The sequence below is a fragment of the Colius striatus genome, chromosome 20 (genome assembly GCF_028858725.1).
Source record: "Colius striatus isolate bColStr4 chromosome 20, bColStr4.1.hap1, whole genome shotgun sequence".
In the NCBI taxonomy this organism is placed as follows: domain Eukaryota; kingdom Metazoa; phylum Chordata; class Aves; order Coliiformes; family Coliidae; genus Colius; species Colius striatus.
In genome coordinates, this window is record NC_084778.1 from 6,815,154 (window position 1) to 6,829,847 (window position 14,694).

The following is a 14,694-nucleotide window of genomic DNA, read 5'->3' on the forward strand; positions in this document are numbered from 1 at the left end:
TACAAGCATGCAGACAAGACAAAGGGGAGGCTCTAGAGCATGTTAGTTGATCAGATCAAGTGTTACGGTCACGAGAAAATGACTAGAAGAAAGGATTCATGATTGGTACAATTGAGAATGACAGCTGAAGGCCAGTTAGCAGTTCAGCCTTCCACACTCAACTAAGAATGATTCTATAAAGAATGTGGCTTTTAGAGATTCATACTTTTCTAGGAAGCTCTTCCACAGGTTTCTCTTCTTTCTGAAATAATGTTGAAACCAGAGAGTCAGCAAAACTGCCGATATCTGTTAAGGGGTTGGCATTAGTCTGTACATATCCTGGGATTCCCTCCCAGCTCTGCTCAGTGCAATAGGCCCCCCATGGTGATCCTCAGAGGTGCATTTCATCAGGGAAAGCCATGACAAAAAAATACATATATACTGTTTAAGTCTTGGAATGCCTGTTTCTTCCCCATCGGGAACAACTTCAGTCCACCCTTCACCCACCTCTGTGTCACGCCCAAAGCCCAACGACACAGGACATTGACTGAGTCCCATCTGTAGGTCAGATTTTTGCCTTTGCCATTTCATATCATAAATTATAGCCTTTTTAATTATACCCAAGGCATAAATGAAAGTCCAAACTGTAAATTAAAAGCAAGTTTAACTGTAGGGGCCATTCCACTTACTTTACTTCTCGAATCCACGTTTAGGAGGCACACGCCACAGGCAAGATCTTGGGCATTTTTAATCCCTGGACGCAGCATACAAGAAGAGAAATCCAGTGAGTTTTCATCTGGCTAAAGAAATGAGAGTAGAAAATGGAGGCATTTTCAGTAACTGAAAAAGTTTCAGACATCACGGTGAAAACGATGGATCTGGTTGGTGCTGAGAGCCGTGGGACAACACCAGCAACACGGCAGGGACGGCTGAGCACATCTTCTCACGGACTGACACATGGTTTAATCAAAGCCATCAGTGTGTATTTGCAATCCTGCTACGCTGTCTCCATCAGCTTTCATTTATAACACTCAAGCTCTTGAAAAAACAAAAAGGTTAGACTACAAAGGAAAGAATTCCTAAGTTCCAAGAGCCCACATCAAAAGGGGAAGAAACTTCTAAGGAAAGAGCCCAGGCGGCGGCTGCTCTGTTTCAACTGTGGCACGTTCAGTACTGGACGAAGATCAGCCACGGTACGCAACGACTATTTGTGCAGCTGCAAGGAAAGGAGCACCCGCCAGCACAGCTTGCACTGGTTAGCATGTGAAGTGCTGTCTGTATCAGCATTTATTGTCCTGAATCTCCTGTTATTGCCTGATCAAAAAAGGCAGTTGTTGCTCCTTCCAAAGGTCTTCCAGAAACTAGAATGTGGCACAGCAGGATTAAATATTTAGGATATTAACCAAACTATAGAAGAATTAGGGTCACCAGCCATATTCAAGCTCAGGTTCAAGACAGGCAAAGGCTGGGATGATAAGCCTGAAAAGAAGTAATAAATATTAAAAGTCCCTTTTCCAGTACATAATTTTACATTTGAGCCACAAATGAATGGTAATTTAAAACTTTGCTTAAGGGTGGTATAAAAGCATTGAAGCTGTGCTTGGAGATAGCAGTGCAAATAAAAACAGTGACCAGAAATGTGAGAAGCTTTAAAGGATGGTGTGATCCGAGCAGATGTGTACCCTTAATCCACACTCTAGGTATGCTGGTCACACTGCCTGCTGAATGGCTGCAGAATAATTGGAATCCTGAGCAAAACACTCTTTCATCTTGAAGTGGATCAATCAAATTAATAAAGGCACTCTAATATTTGTTTACCAAATACATGAGTGAAGCAAATGAGAAGGTCATCCTGTAATTTGCAGTGAAAATCCACAAGGCTGTGCATAAAATTACCTTGTAACAAAATCCTTTAAAAGATAAAGTTAACCTTTCCAAGCACATGCCTCTGAGCTAGAATACTTCTCTTTCCCTGATTGGCATTTCTGCATCATTTGAGATCTGTGGCTACATCACCAGGGGAAGAGGGTATGGGTTCCACACCTTCCAGTGCCCCAAGCAGAGAAGAGAAACAAAAAGGGCGGGATTTTGACAGCTACATGAGTCCCAATCTCTTAGATAACTTCAGAGGTACTCTGTATGTTTGAGAAGTCATTATTCACAGCTCCTAGTATGGTTAAAATGTCTCTGGACCGCTGCAGCTCGGAAAACACGTGGCCAAGCTTTGGACTTTAAGGCAATCTCTGTAATCTTCCAAGGAAAAGCACTTTAAGGACTGAATTTTAATCCACTTGCTTAAATCAAGGGAGGATCCCAATAGCTTTTTAGATTGTTACTATCAGCAATGCCAAAGTTCACACTGATGAATCCCAGTCTATCAACTTCATCTGCCAAGCAGTAAAATATTGAAAGTCTGACTCTCCTGTTCTGACAGGCTTTGCACAACACAGGACATCACCAAAAGATCTGTCACTGCTGCCTGTACTGGAGAGGTTTAAAATGTGTAAAAGGTGTGTAAAAGGGGCTAACCATCTATAATTCCTGTTTTGCAGGAAATGACAGTGAGCTGAAGATGGTTATTTCAAGCAGAAACCATGTGCTCTGGGCTTTACTTATAAACAAGTGTTTATTGGGAAGCAAAAATCTTTGGTGGTCACAGTTGCATTGCAAGAAGGAAGCCACAAATCCAAACGTTCAGTGTAAACATAACCACAGTAATGATCTGTTTGTTGATGCTTGATGTGAGGCTCTGATGCTAAGAGTTCAAGACTCCTTAGGTAGATGCTGAATTAAAGGGATCTATTATGCAAGATGATATCAAGCGTTTGCAGATGGACAATTCCCAGTTTCTATGAGTTTTGCTGTGGTTAAAGAAAGTCATTTGGCATGTTGTATTTCCTGCAATACACACACAAAAGTGCAAGGTATTTAATGCCTTCTAATCGTGTGTACTCTGTATCTGGCCTCAATGTGCCTCTCTTTTCCCTGGTTCTTTTGCAGACCCTTCCCATGGGATCCTCCCTCTCTTAAAGCCCCACCTTACCCAGACAGCTCCTTGTCATCTCTCCTTGTAACTCACCCAGTTCTGTAGAAAGCTCTCAAGCTCCTACCAGACTGTCTCAGAGCAACTGAGTATTTTCTGGCAGTTATCTTTGGAGAAGGAAAAGCTATTTAGTTTGTAGCAGGAACCAAAACAAACTGAAGCACTCCCAAACACAGAGAGAAAGGAAAACAGTTCAGTTATTCCTGTGTTGCTACATTGTGTGCTCTCATTGTGTGAGCTTTAAAACTAATTGCAGGGATATTACATTACAAAGACAGGACATGTCCACACTATTCTGGCTTCACAAAATTGCTTATTTAAATGTTACTAAATTGGAGAGGTCCACAGAGAGCTGAGATACCATCCAAATCATGAAGACGCTAAATAAGATAAAACCATGCTTGTACATAAATCACAGTGTTCTTACAGAGGGCTTTAAACTGGATTTCACAAGTAAGGGCATTTCCATTTTGCAAGAGAAAAATACAACCTATGGAGTTAGGACACCCCATGAAGTCACTTTATATATAATTATGACATTTCTTTTAGTAAAGACAGAGCTTATTTTTGGTCTTACCGTTAAAGCAGCAAGTGACATGAAGCTTATTAAGTTGTTCCACACTTTATCAATATCCTTCAGCAGCTGCTGGAGTTTCTCACTACAAACAGCAGTTGCTTTGATACCCAGTTCAACTCTCTTTGTTACTCTGTAGACTTCAACAACCCCTGGTGATATAAAACACAGCGGAGGATTGCAGAGAATTCATTGCAAGCACAGGTTCCTGAAACTGTAACTCAAAAATAGCACAAAATAGGCATGGCACATGAAAGGCAGCCATGAGCATTTCAAAGCAGTTGTTTTATTTATCCAGAATTGTTCATTATTTCAGTGCAGGCAAAGATTAAGCTAAAAAAATACTGTTTTCGAAAGAGTGATTATCTATTCCTGTTTTTCAGTGGAGAACTTTCAGTGTGAGAGACATGGTAAATGAAAACATACCTAGTAAATATTCCATTCCTTGGGCAGACTGGATAACTTCAGTGCAAACAGATGAACTACTTATTCCATTTAAGGTATCATTTGCTTTCTTTATGACCTGGTGGAAATTAATTTCATGAAATGATGGTGTTATATACCTTAAAATAATTATTACAAACAGGATTATACTCAACAGAAACTGTTACACAAAAAAAAGGAGGCAAATTAAATGAGAAATAACTGCCATACTCCATCACATGTTTTTACACATTCACACTGTAACTGTAAGTAGATTAGAGGAAAAGTATGAACATTGAAAATGTTAATGTATCCCCAAAATATTTTCATTACCAAAAGAACAGTTTTAAGAGCATGCATGCATTGCTATCTAGTTCAATAATAGCATTCACAGTCTTGGCTGTCTAATAAGAAATCGGAAGGAAAGCTAATCTGGCTGTGAAACATCTGACAGCCATTACCAGCAAATCAAGGAGCCCTCCCAGCACACAGAACGAGCCTGTTTCCCTAGAAGTGCTGAGGAGCAGATGCTGGTACCGATGCCCCGGACAACACTCCTTATTGAGCCTCCAAAACACAGGAACAACACATTCACTCACATTGAAAACTTAGGCAAAAGACAAACTAATCACAAATGACAAGGAGATTAGTACAGCATCTTTAACTGAGGAGGCAACACTGCTGTGTGATAGCTTTTGGTTTAAAAACTGTAACCCACTTTCTATGCCTACATGGTCTTAAACATTGAACGAGGTGGTACCTACAGGAGGGAGGAAAAGGTTTCAGAGGAGAAGGCTAAACACTTACTTGCAGGGCACTCTCCAAGCATCTTTGCCACTCATAGGCATACCTCTCACTTTCCTGTTGGAAAGAAAAGGACAGTCTGAATCTCTTTCCTACATATGTTTCCCTTTCCCTTATCACAATAGACATACCGTAAACAGGTATTTTAAGAGACAGTTTGCAGATGAGCTATGTAAACTTTTAAACATATATATTCCTCATTTTCCTCCTGTTCTTGAAATACTCTCTTTGTACCTAACTCTAAAATTTGATTTCTGAGAGTTAAAAGGTTTGTGTTGCACATACTTACTCCCAACTCATTTGTTACACATCTGCTGCTCTAGAAATCAGGATTAGCAAAATTTAATCTGAGTCCTTTTGCCATCTATTCTCAAGAAGAGCAAGAGAAACAACCAGCACACAGCCAAAAAAAGCCATTTCCCAAAGCCCATGGTCTTGGTGCCAAGGCTGGGATTAGACTTAAGTCGTAACTAATTTCCAGTTACAAGCTTAGACTGCAAGGTCAAGTGACTCTGACTGACTTTCAAATAACAGTATTTTTTCTCTCATTTCACAAGACTTTAAAGACAGGAAAGAAGAAACTTCCTTTATGAGCAGTTTCCAGTCAAAATGTCTGACCTTACTCAGCTATCATCCTAGACTCACTCAAGATTTGGGATACAGAACATCCTTGATATCGCACTGACAAAATCGTTGCCAATTTACTTATATTCCAGATAATTCCTTACCTCAACTTCCCCAGTCAAGTCTTTGTATTTGTCTCTGATGACAGGCAAAGCAGGCTTCTCACTTAGAGTGTTTGAACGATCTCTGAAAGGCTGTTCCAACGCTGGCAAAGGTGAAGAGCGACTTATTTCCCGGTCACCTAGGCTTAAGCTCCTTTTATGAGACCCTGAAGAGTTAGGATATAAACAAGTTAGTTTTTTACTCATAAAGGCACAGACTACTTTACATGAATAAAATATTAGCAAGGGATGTACTACTACTCCAGAAGAACAAAGCCTTCTATTTACTGGTGCAAATTCCCCCAGTTCCACAATCCTTACAATTTTTTGGCACAGTTTTTTTTTCCTCTAGAAAGAGACCTGCTCCAAACACAACAGAAATCAATCACAAGATTCAGCTTGTTTCCAGTAGCCTTTGGAACAATCTACCCTGGCTAATTAATAATTTCATTAGAAAAATTAGTCTTAAGCACACACATTCTGGGCTTCCTCCGCTCTGAGCAGGCTTACCTTGAACAGACAGGTCAAAGGTAGCCAGCTCACTCTTGATCATTTCTTCACTAGATTTCACCTTGCCTTGGGAAGTTGCCACCAAGAAGTCAAACTTGCTGATCTTTGGCTTTTCACTTTGGAATTCTCCAAAGTCATCTGTGGACTCTCTTCGCAGTTCAGAAGAGATACTGCTAGCAAGGAAGTCTGCCTCTTGATTTGTGTCAGCTGCTGCTGCTGCTGCATCTTGTGCTTCTGACAAAGGTCTTGCAAAATCACCAAAGTCTCCAATGTCATCGTCACTTGGACCACTGGATATTAGTCCAGAGTCTTTAAAGTTTGCAAAGGCTGCAAAGGAAACATCTTGTAAAGTATCCTCACTAGAAAAGGTTGTCACTTTGGAAACTGTTGTCATGGTAATGTTTTCTGAACTGCCAAACAAGGTCTCCTTCTTCTGAAGCACAGAAGTAGCCGCAGAGGATCCACTTCCTGAAGATTGGACAAAGGAGGAGAGCTTCTTGCCCTGATGAATGTCGTCTTTGTCGGACCATTCATAGCTTGCCAGGCTGCTGACTGCAGACCCACTGTTATAGCTTCCAAATGGGGCACACTTTAAATCATCTATATCTGAGAAAAACAAACCCCTACCATTAGAAGTTGAAGTTCAAACATGAATCAGTCTACGCTGTATAAAAACAATAGCAACTTGCTAAGAGTCTTAACAAACTGCAAGAACAAACACAGTGACTTGTTGTTTCAATGAAGCTCAAATTGTAGTTTGCACAAACAATAACCTGAAAAATCCCCTATGCATTTAATACAAAAATGTCTCCATTTAATAAACATATGCCTTGACCTTTGAATACTATCTTGTACTTCAATCTGAAAGGCACAATCCCAATATGAGCAGCAAAAAAACAGTAAAAAACCAGAAATGTTTTTAGGCAGTGCAGACTACACAGATCACCAGCTCAGTTTTCTGATGTGGGCTGCAAAATCTACAACCAAAATGTAAACATTAGCAACTCAACCATCTTATGGCGTTACTTCATCTTATCAAAACCAACCACACAGAAGACTGGCCTAACTTTTACACTCCCTCCAATCATGTATGAATACACTTTAATTTTATATTCATGCTTTGACACAAATAATGTATTAGAATGTGCTGCAAGATGTTTCTTATAAATAGAAACCCTGTTTATCCCAGGTACTGCAGTGCCACATGGCCGGTGCTCCACAATTACGGGTGCCAGGAATGACAGGAATATTGCCAAGGTCTTGCGTTGACTTTTACAAACTATTTATTCAGTTAAGTATAGAGAACATCCAATTATTTTGCAGAAAGCTCCAAACATTTCTACTCACCCAGCAATTATATGAGCCAATAGGTTCTTCTCACTCTCACGAGCAGATACAGCCTGGTTGCTTACATTAGAAGCAGCAAAGGAGCCTCTACAGTGACCAGAGTCTGATGGGCTTTGTCTGCTACTCACTCAACTGATCTTTCATGTTTAGGCTGAGATTGATACATAGCGAAGGCACAGAAAGCCAGGGGCTGGGTAGTTTTCATTAAAGCATTACAAAACCCCCCACAAGCCTCACTATACCACATTTGGCATTTGTTTTCCAGCATTAGCAATTGTCAGTTTGGATTAGACCTTCAGCTGCTGCTCAGTGCCTGGGGTCAAACGGTCTCGAGGTACAGCAAACCCAAACCAGGAAAGATTTTCTTTCAGTATCCTTTTAGCTGAGACTCTTCTGATAAACACGATGGAAAAACTGGCTGGCACGTGGTAGCAGCAACTTGGGTTTAAAACAGGGAGAGTGGGAACAAGCTGACTTTCCAGCTGCCCTCGGTGTTCAACCTGGCCACAGCAGCCTGAATATTAAGTCATTTAAACAAAACATTTCTGCCTTTATTTATTCCTTTTACTGGAAGGGGAGAAGCAGCTACACTTCAGGCTGCTTTCCAGGCATGACCCACATACATGACTAATTAAAAAGTCCAACAAATATATGAGATAATGATAGAGTTGAAGGGCTGCTACAATAAAAGGCCCCTTGCGATGGGTCAGTGAGGCAGTTTGTCATCTATCAGCTTTTCCTAAGGGAGAGTCTTCCTGCAGCTGCTGCATTTGCACATGACAACCCCTCAATAAGAAACACCAGCACCTTGCATATACACAGCAAGATTTCAAAGAGTTGCTGGAATATTAAATTAGAACTACATGCAGTTTACAGAAGGGTAAACAGGTGAGAGGTGAAATCACCGGCTTGTGGCAACTCAATAGAAAGAAGGCTCTGAGGTTAAAAGAAGCTGACTTGCTAGGGATCCATGATTTATCACAAGAAACCACACCTTGTGCTCTCAAATACACAGTTTTGTTTAAAGAAGTTAAATGAAAGCTTCGTTAGCATTAAAGAGAGTGCCAGAACAACCTCCAAAATGTTAGCCAACTGTAATTAATCCGGGGATGTTGAAAGTACCACAGTGTACTAGGGAACCTCTTTTGCAATTTGTGTTGACTCCAAAAACCCAGCAAAGATTTAAACACTGCTATTGTTTCAGTGTTCAGTAGGAAACGCAAAGAAAGAGTGATGATCCCGATGTGAAGATCTGCACATTCTCCTGAGAATGATTGCTTTGATAACTGCTAAGAATTGGAGCTCAAAAGACAACCTAAAAAGACCAGGCCAGTGTACTCCTGATCTGATCCTGGCTCAGGGACAGGCAGAATCAGCAGCAGGTTTTGGTGGGAATCCTGGACTCCCCATGCTCTGCCTGCAATCAACAGGTCACAGCAGGGAAGGCAGAACAATACTGCAATTATTCACAAACTAAGAGTCAAGATTGTCTCCACGAATTCCCTCAGACAGGAAACCCATCTGCATAGGTGTAAGAGCTGGGTTGAAATGTCACATACATTGGGCTTATTTGGATAGTTACGAAAGGATTACTCTGGTCAATAAACTTGCCTAAGAGTATCATATTACAGGAAAAACACTGTGTTCAGAGACAAAGTGTTTACAGCTAAAGCAGTGCTAAACCAACCTCTTGGAAAGTATGAAGAACAAGAATGGAATTGTCTCTAACCCAAGGTAAACTAGCTTTTATAGGAATTTTCATTCCATTGCAAAATCCCCAACATTTTGTTGTGCCTTGGACTGCACTTCATAATCATTTGCCACAAGTGAGATGTTTTTGAATGGAGGAAGTAAAAGCATCATCTTTGTCACAGATACAGGAAAACTAAAGGCTTATGTGAGCTCTAAGAGCATTTGCTGCACAGTGAAGAGAGGAGCTTTACCACCTGACAGGCAGCAGAGCAACTTGCCATCAGACTAATAAATGAAGTTTACATGTGAAAAGCACTTCTTGGCTGACCCTAGAGAGCCCTTCATGATGTGGGTAGCTTTATTATCAGCAAAAGGACTGTTTTATTAAGCAGTGTTAAGAACTGCTTCTCCAACAGCCTTTTTCTTGAAGGCCACAGATATGTGAAATGAATAAAAACGTTCCAGTTATAACGCTGCAGTTCCAGGCCCTGATGCAATAGAAGCTTCATTTTGCTGGCATGGCAATTAACAAATGTAAAAGATGTACATGTATCATGTGTATGAATTACTTCTAACTAAGCATTATACTTAGCCAAGACAGATGCTGCAGAGCCACTGCCATTTCCTCCTAGAGTATACTTTGGTAAGAAGAGAATCTGACAGATGAAAAGCATCATTCAAAATTCTATGAAAATGCTTCCACTTGGGGATACACAATCTTTTGCTGTAAGGTTAGCAGTGACTTCTTAGTTACCATTTTGTCAAAGCAGGGCAAATCTTGAACTGATCATGTGTTAGGAATCCTACTGCAGAAGATCTATCAAGAGATTTCAGTGAAATACATTGTCACAAAACAGTGTCCCTTAGTAACCTCAGCAGCAACTCTGTGGTGCCTTTCAGAAATGACACAAGGCATCTGAGTTGAGCTTTGTTATAGAAATCTAAAAGATCTTACTCCCAATAGAGTTAATGCCACGTGTCATTAGCACTGTCAGCTTTCCACTGGTGAGACAACAAAATACACCCCAGATCAAATGCACTGGGTATCGATTCTCAAATCACTTATAGCTGAGAGCAGGGTGGGATGGGTGAGAATGTGTCTGTAAAAAATCAAAAGGCAGATCCATTCAAATATCATGTAACTAGACTTTTTTGCTTAAAAATATTTCCTAGTGGACCAAGAATGGAAAAAGTGATCTGCAGTGTCACGCCGGGGTTTCTGACAGCTTTGGAAACCAAACCCGATTTGTTTTTCTTCCAAAGTAAAAGGTTTAAAACACTCACCATTTGCTTTCCACCTATTTTGAACTACCAAAACCACAGCCAACTTTCCTGATCATCCCCTGGGGACAGCTACAGCTATACAAGCCATCCACACAGCTGCTGGAGAGAGGCAAAGCCTAGGTGCCAAGGAATGTACAGGGGAATACTGAGAAGGGATGAAATATGGTTAAAAGCCCGTTTCACAGTGTTATCTCATCTACAGTAAAAACTTACATCCTTCATTTGAGCCAACTATAACAATGTATTTCAACTACCAGTGATTAAGTTATGGCTGGAGGCAATTTACAAGCTGGAGCCTTCAATGTCAACAGTTTAATCATTTAAGGGAAACCATTGACAGCATTAGTGATTTTCTAAAGAGAACTGAAAAAGACAATTCAGAAGACTGTTATATATTTAGTGGTTGTTACCAACATTACAAGACTTTCAAGTTTTTATATTTGAGTTTATAGTAAATTCTGATGAATGTAACTCTCGTGGCATTTTTTGGCTGTCAGGGTGATGTGGGCAGTAAGTAGTTCTGTTCCTAGTGGCACAGCAACCCAGAGCTGTTCTGCTACGAACATCACCAGCAGCCTCAGCAAGAATTCCACAGCCTGGCTGGGGACCGCCACCATGTCCTTACCACCCTCGGTGGGGCTTGACCTGACAAAGGCAGGGATGAAACTGGAAGGATACAGAGGCTGGTCTGTGCCTCTGTTGATAGGCAAGAGGCAGATTCCAAATAGAAAAAAATCAAAGCCCTTTTTCCCAGCTGGTGAAGTCTGGAAGAGTGTTAATGGTAAAGGAGTTACTCCAGTTTACTTTTGCTAAAGCATGGCAGTATTACTGCTGGGGTGGGAACCATCAAGAATGCTGACTGCTAGATAAATTAAAATGAAGGAAAACTGAGAGAAAAGCCTTCAAGTTCTTTTGGTATGAAAGAATTTGCTAATGATTCTTTAATTATCATGACAAACAAAATTTCACAGCAAAATAAAAAGCTTGCCTTGGAAGCAGAGAGAGAGCTCAGCTGAGTCCTGCAGAAGGCCAGAGCCAGGAAGCTCAGCCAGGAAGGCCTTCAGAATGTGTGTCCACACCTCTGCAGGACGAAGGAGTGGTGTGAAGCTCTTCTGCCTCCAGAATTACACTAAATAAGAGCAAGCGAGGGAATTTGACTGTCAAATCTGGATGAAACTGTAATAAAATAGAGTCATCCACATCACTCCCCCTCCTCCAGGCAGGATTACCTGAAGAAATACAAGCCCTGCAGAATTAAATCTCCCAGGCTGATATTCAACACCTTTAGGGCTAGGCAGAACTTACTGGTTCTCCAGAATGAAAGAGGGGTGATTCTTTGGCTTATTCTCTTATTTTTTTTAAAGTCTCTCAAGATTGTTGTCAGTAAGGCAGGAGTTCTCAAACACAAAAAGCAATCAGGGCCCTCTGCTTTGTGGCACTGACTAACCCAGTCTAAGTTACCTAAATACAACATTCTTGAAGGGACTCCTACTCAAAGGCCTAGGTGGCAACACAATTTCCAGTCAGTCCCCTTTGCAAAGGTGTATCACAACCTCATCTAGCAGCAGGGAAATCCAGATGAGGAGACAACAGGCCAGAGAACATGTTGTCTCTGTCTTCAGTCTGAACTACCACCATTCCTCCAAACCAACTCACAGAAACAACCCTGCAATCTACACGTTGCCTCTATTCCATCCCTCTCAAAACCTGCTCTTTTGAAATATATTATTTAGCCTGATATGTACAGTTTCAGAAGGTGCACATGGAGTGAGGTCAAAGTGTTGGAAGAGGAGAAAGAAGCTCACTCACATGCGACAGCTTAAGGGGATACTATAACTTTAAACTTTGTATTTTTCAGGAAAGAGAGATACATTGTTGGTTTGCAACAAATCACACACATCCCCACATTTTCAAAATATGCCAAGGTAATATTTATTAACACAGCAGGACTTACAGATCACAAAAGAGAGTGATACATAGGAGCTCGTAAGGGTGTTATCAGAATAAAGCATGCAGGTCAATACTTGCAGAAGAGAGATATCAAAGCAGATCTGAGAAGGCACATTCACACAGGAAATGTTTAGTTGAAATTAGACATTAGAAAAGCAGCAAAAAATCTGAAGTTGATTAAAATACACAGAGATCTCCAATAATGCCAAAGAAAAAGATACTTTACAGATTGGTAAGTGCAGCAAATGGATAACCCTTTGAGAATACCCAGGTGAGGGATTGCTCTCGCTGCCACCTTCAGCAGGACACAGAACAAATTAGGTTCATGTAACATGACTAGGTGCTAATTAAAATGTTTTTGTCTTGGAGTGAAAAGTAAATTTGGTTTAAAAGAAGCAGCCTGGTTGAAACTAACAGCATGCAGCCAGTGCTCAAAGGGTTATACGAAGTAAATGCAAGAGAAATCAGGCAACATTAGTATAATCTACCTTCCACACAAAAAAATCATAGCAAAGTTTAAAGAGACAGTATCCCCTTTGGAGAATGCAAAGCTGAAAACCTTTATTCCCTCAGAGACCAAAGTCTGTAGTGTGGGAAGCAACTCAACGATTTCTCTCTAATTCCCAGTGTAAGCAACCTACCTGCCCATACCTGGAAGCTATGCAACGTGAAATCTCAATAGCCAAAGGACAAAGACCTCTGTATCAGTATGTCAGAGAAGTCAAATCATTTATCAGCACCTCTGCCCTGCTGCTGTGTCACTGGAGATGTTACACAGTGCTTGTAGACACACAGTTCCAAATGACTGGTCTCCCATTTCCCAGCAGCCTGGATGACAAAGGGATACTGTCCCTTTTTGACATTAGATTTACAGATTGAATTAAGAGAATAAAATAAAGAAATCTGTGTTTTAATTTTATGTAAACTGAAAAACAACAAAAAAAAAAAGGACTTGAACATCAGCAGTTCACAGCTTGAAATGCATCAAACACACATAAAGGAACACATGAGCACAGAAGTATCTGTAACACATCATCCAGAGTGTGCTCCGCTACAAAATCCAAAGAGAGTTAAATGGGGTAAAACTCCCCCTGTGGAAAAACATCTAGCTTGGCACCATAGGAGAATACAGACTTGTTTAAGTTTAATAAAAATAGCTTCTAATTAACAGTTCAGAGTTCAAAAGTTTAGCAACAAGCACATGATGAGCTAACTCCTTTAAACAAACAAACAAAGTCTCTCCTGCCACAAATGGCAATTATTAATCACTGATTTCTGTGGCAAAAGCTCACATCCTGTAGAAGAGCTACAAGTCAAACTACCACCAAAAGAGGCTAGAAAAATACTAGGAAAAAGTGCTTTCAAAACCAAAGTAAACATTCGAGAATACACTGTAGGTGCTACGTTTTTGACAGCTCACTCAACTTGGAATTTTACCAAGCAATAATATGAAAATCAAATGTCTTTGCTAACAAATTATTCCTGATATTTTGTACCCTGTTAAGCAGTATCTTCCACGTCAAAATTGCCAACTTCATTCTCTCCCTACTTAAAAATATCTTATAATGCAAAATTACAGTACTGTATATTGTCTCTACTGACATCTGCAGAAATGGAAGAAATATTTCATATGGAAATAACCAATTCTTGCAGTAACAGCTTTTACAGTTACAGTTTGTACGCTTCCCCAGCTCAGAAAAGCCTTTGACTGTGTAATACCTGTCACTAGAACACAGTAATGGATCCCATATTGTTGAAGGCCGCAAAACATTGAACTACATCTCACTGATGCACAAATGAAAAGAAAAAGCAGGACACTTGGGAAATTTGGTTTATGATATGCAATCAGGTCAGAGATGGTCAGTCCACTCTCTCAGGAGTACTTCCATAAAGGGAAATTTAAGGAGGTAAAAATCTGATAGAGCAAAGTCCCATGGGTTTAAATTTGGGTCCAAGTTACCAATCATGAGATGAGCATTTACAGGCCCTTTGCACAGTTATTCCAGTGAGGGCTTTAGCTCTAACAAGTGTATGCAACGCTTCTACCTGCAGTCCTACAAAACACTGGCTACACAGGTAACGCCCCACCACAATGGGAGCATCCTGGTGTTGATTAGACAGCTTTTCATTAACAGCATAAACTAGCATCCTGCCTGCCCTTTCAGAAGCCTAGAGAGGATAGAGTCCTCAAGTGAAATGCTTTGTTGAAACCAAGAGATTACAGTGAGACACTCTGCCATTCATCTTGCTAATATAAATGGAGTGATATTGTTTGCACTAGGAACTTTTCCACTCATCCCTTCGGTGACAAAAGCTAACAGGTACCAGTAATATGATGCTGTCAGATCTCAAAAATAAACTAG

The 14,694-nt window shown here is 40.5% G+C and overlaps 1 protein-coding gene across 4 annotated transcripts in view; it reads right to left on the minus strand.

The window, feature by feature from the left end:
• The window catches only part of SYNRG (synergin gamma), a 42,572-nt gene that overhangs the window by 4,572 nt on the left and 23,306 nt on the right, over nucleotides 1-14,694 (minus strand). For 3 of the 4 annotated variants that reach the window (XM_062012148.1, XM_062012149.1, XM_062012146.1), the window contains 7 exons: nucleotides 6,059-6,664; nucleotides 5,552-5,715; nucleotides 4,827-4,880; nucleotides 4,023-4,119; nucleotides 3,600-3,748; nucleotides 669-779; nucleotides 206-241 (listed from right to left, as the gene is read on the minus strand). In XM_062012148.1, the coding sequence (XP_061868132.1) occupies nucleotides 206-241; nucleotides 669-779; nucleotides 3,600-3,748; nucleotides 4,023-4,119; nucleotides 4,827-4,880; nucleotides 5,552-5,715; nucleotides 6,059-6,664 (1,217 nt within the window). The remainder of the gene's footprint in view (nucleotides 1-205; nucleotides 242-668; nucleotides 780-3,599; nucleotides 3,749-4,022; nucleotides 4,120-4,826; nucleotides 4,881-5,551; nucleotides 5,716-6,058; nucleotides 6,665-14,694) is intronic. The other variant, XM_062012147.1, reaches the window with a different exon arrangement.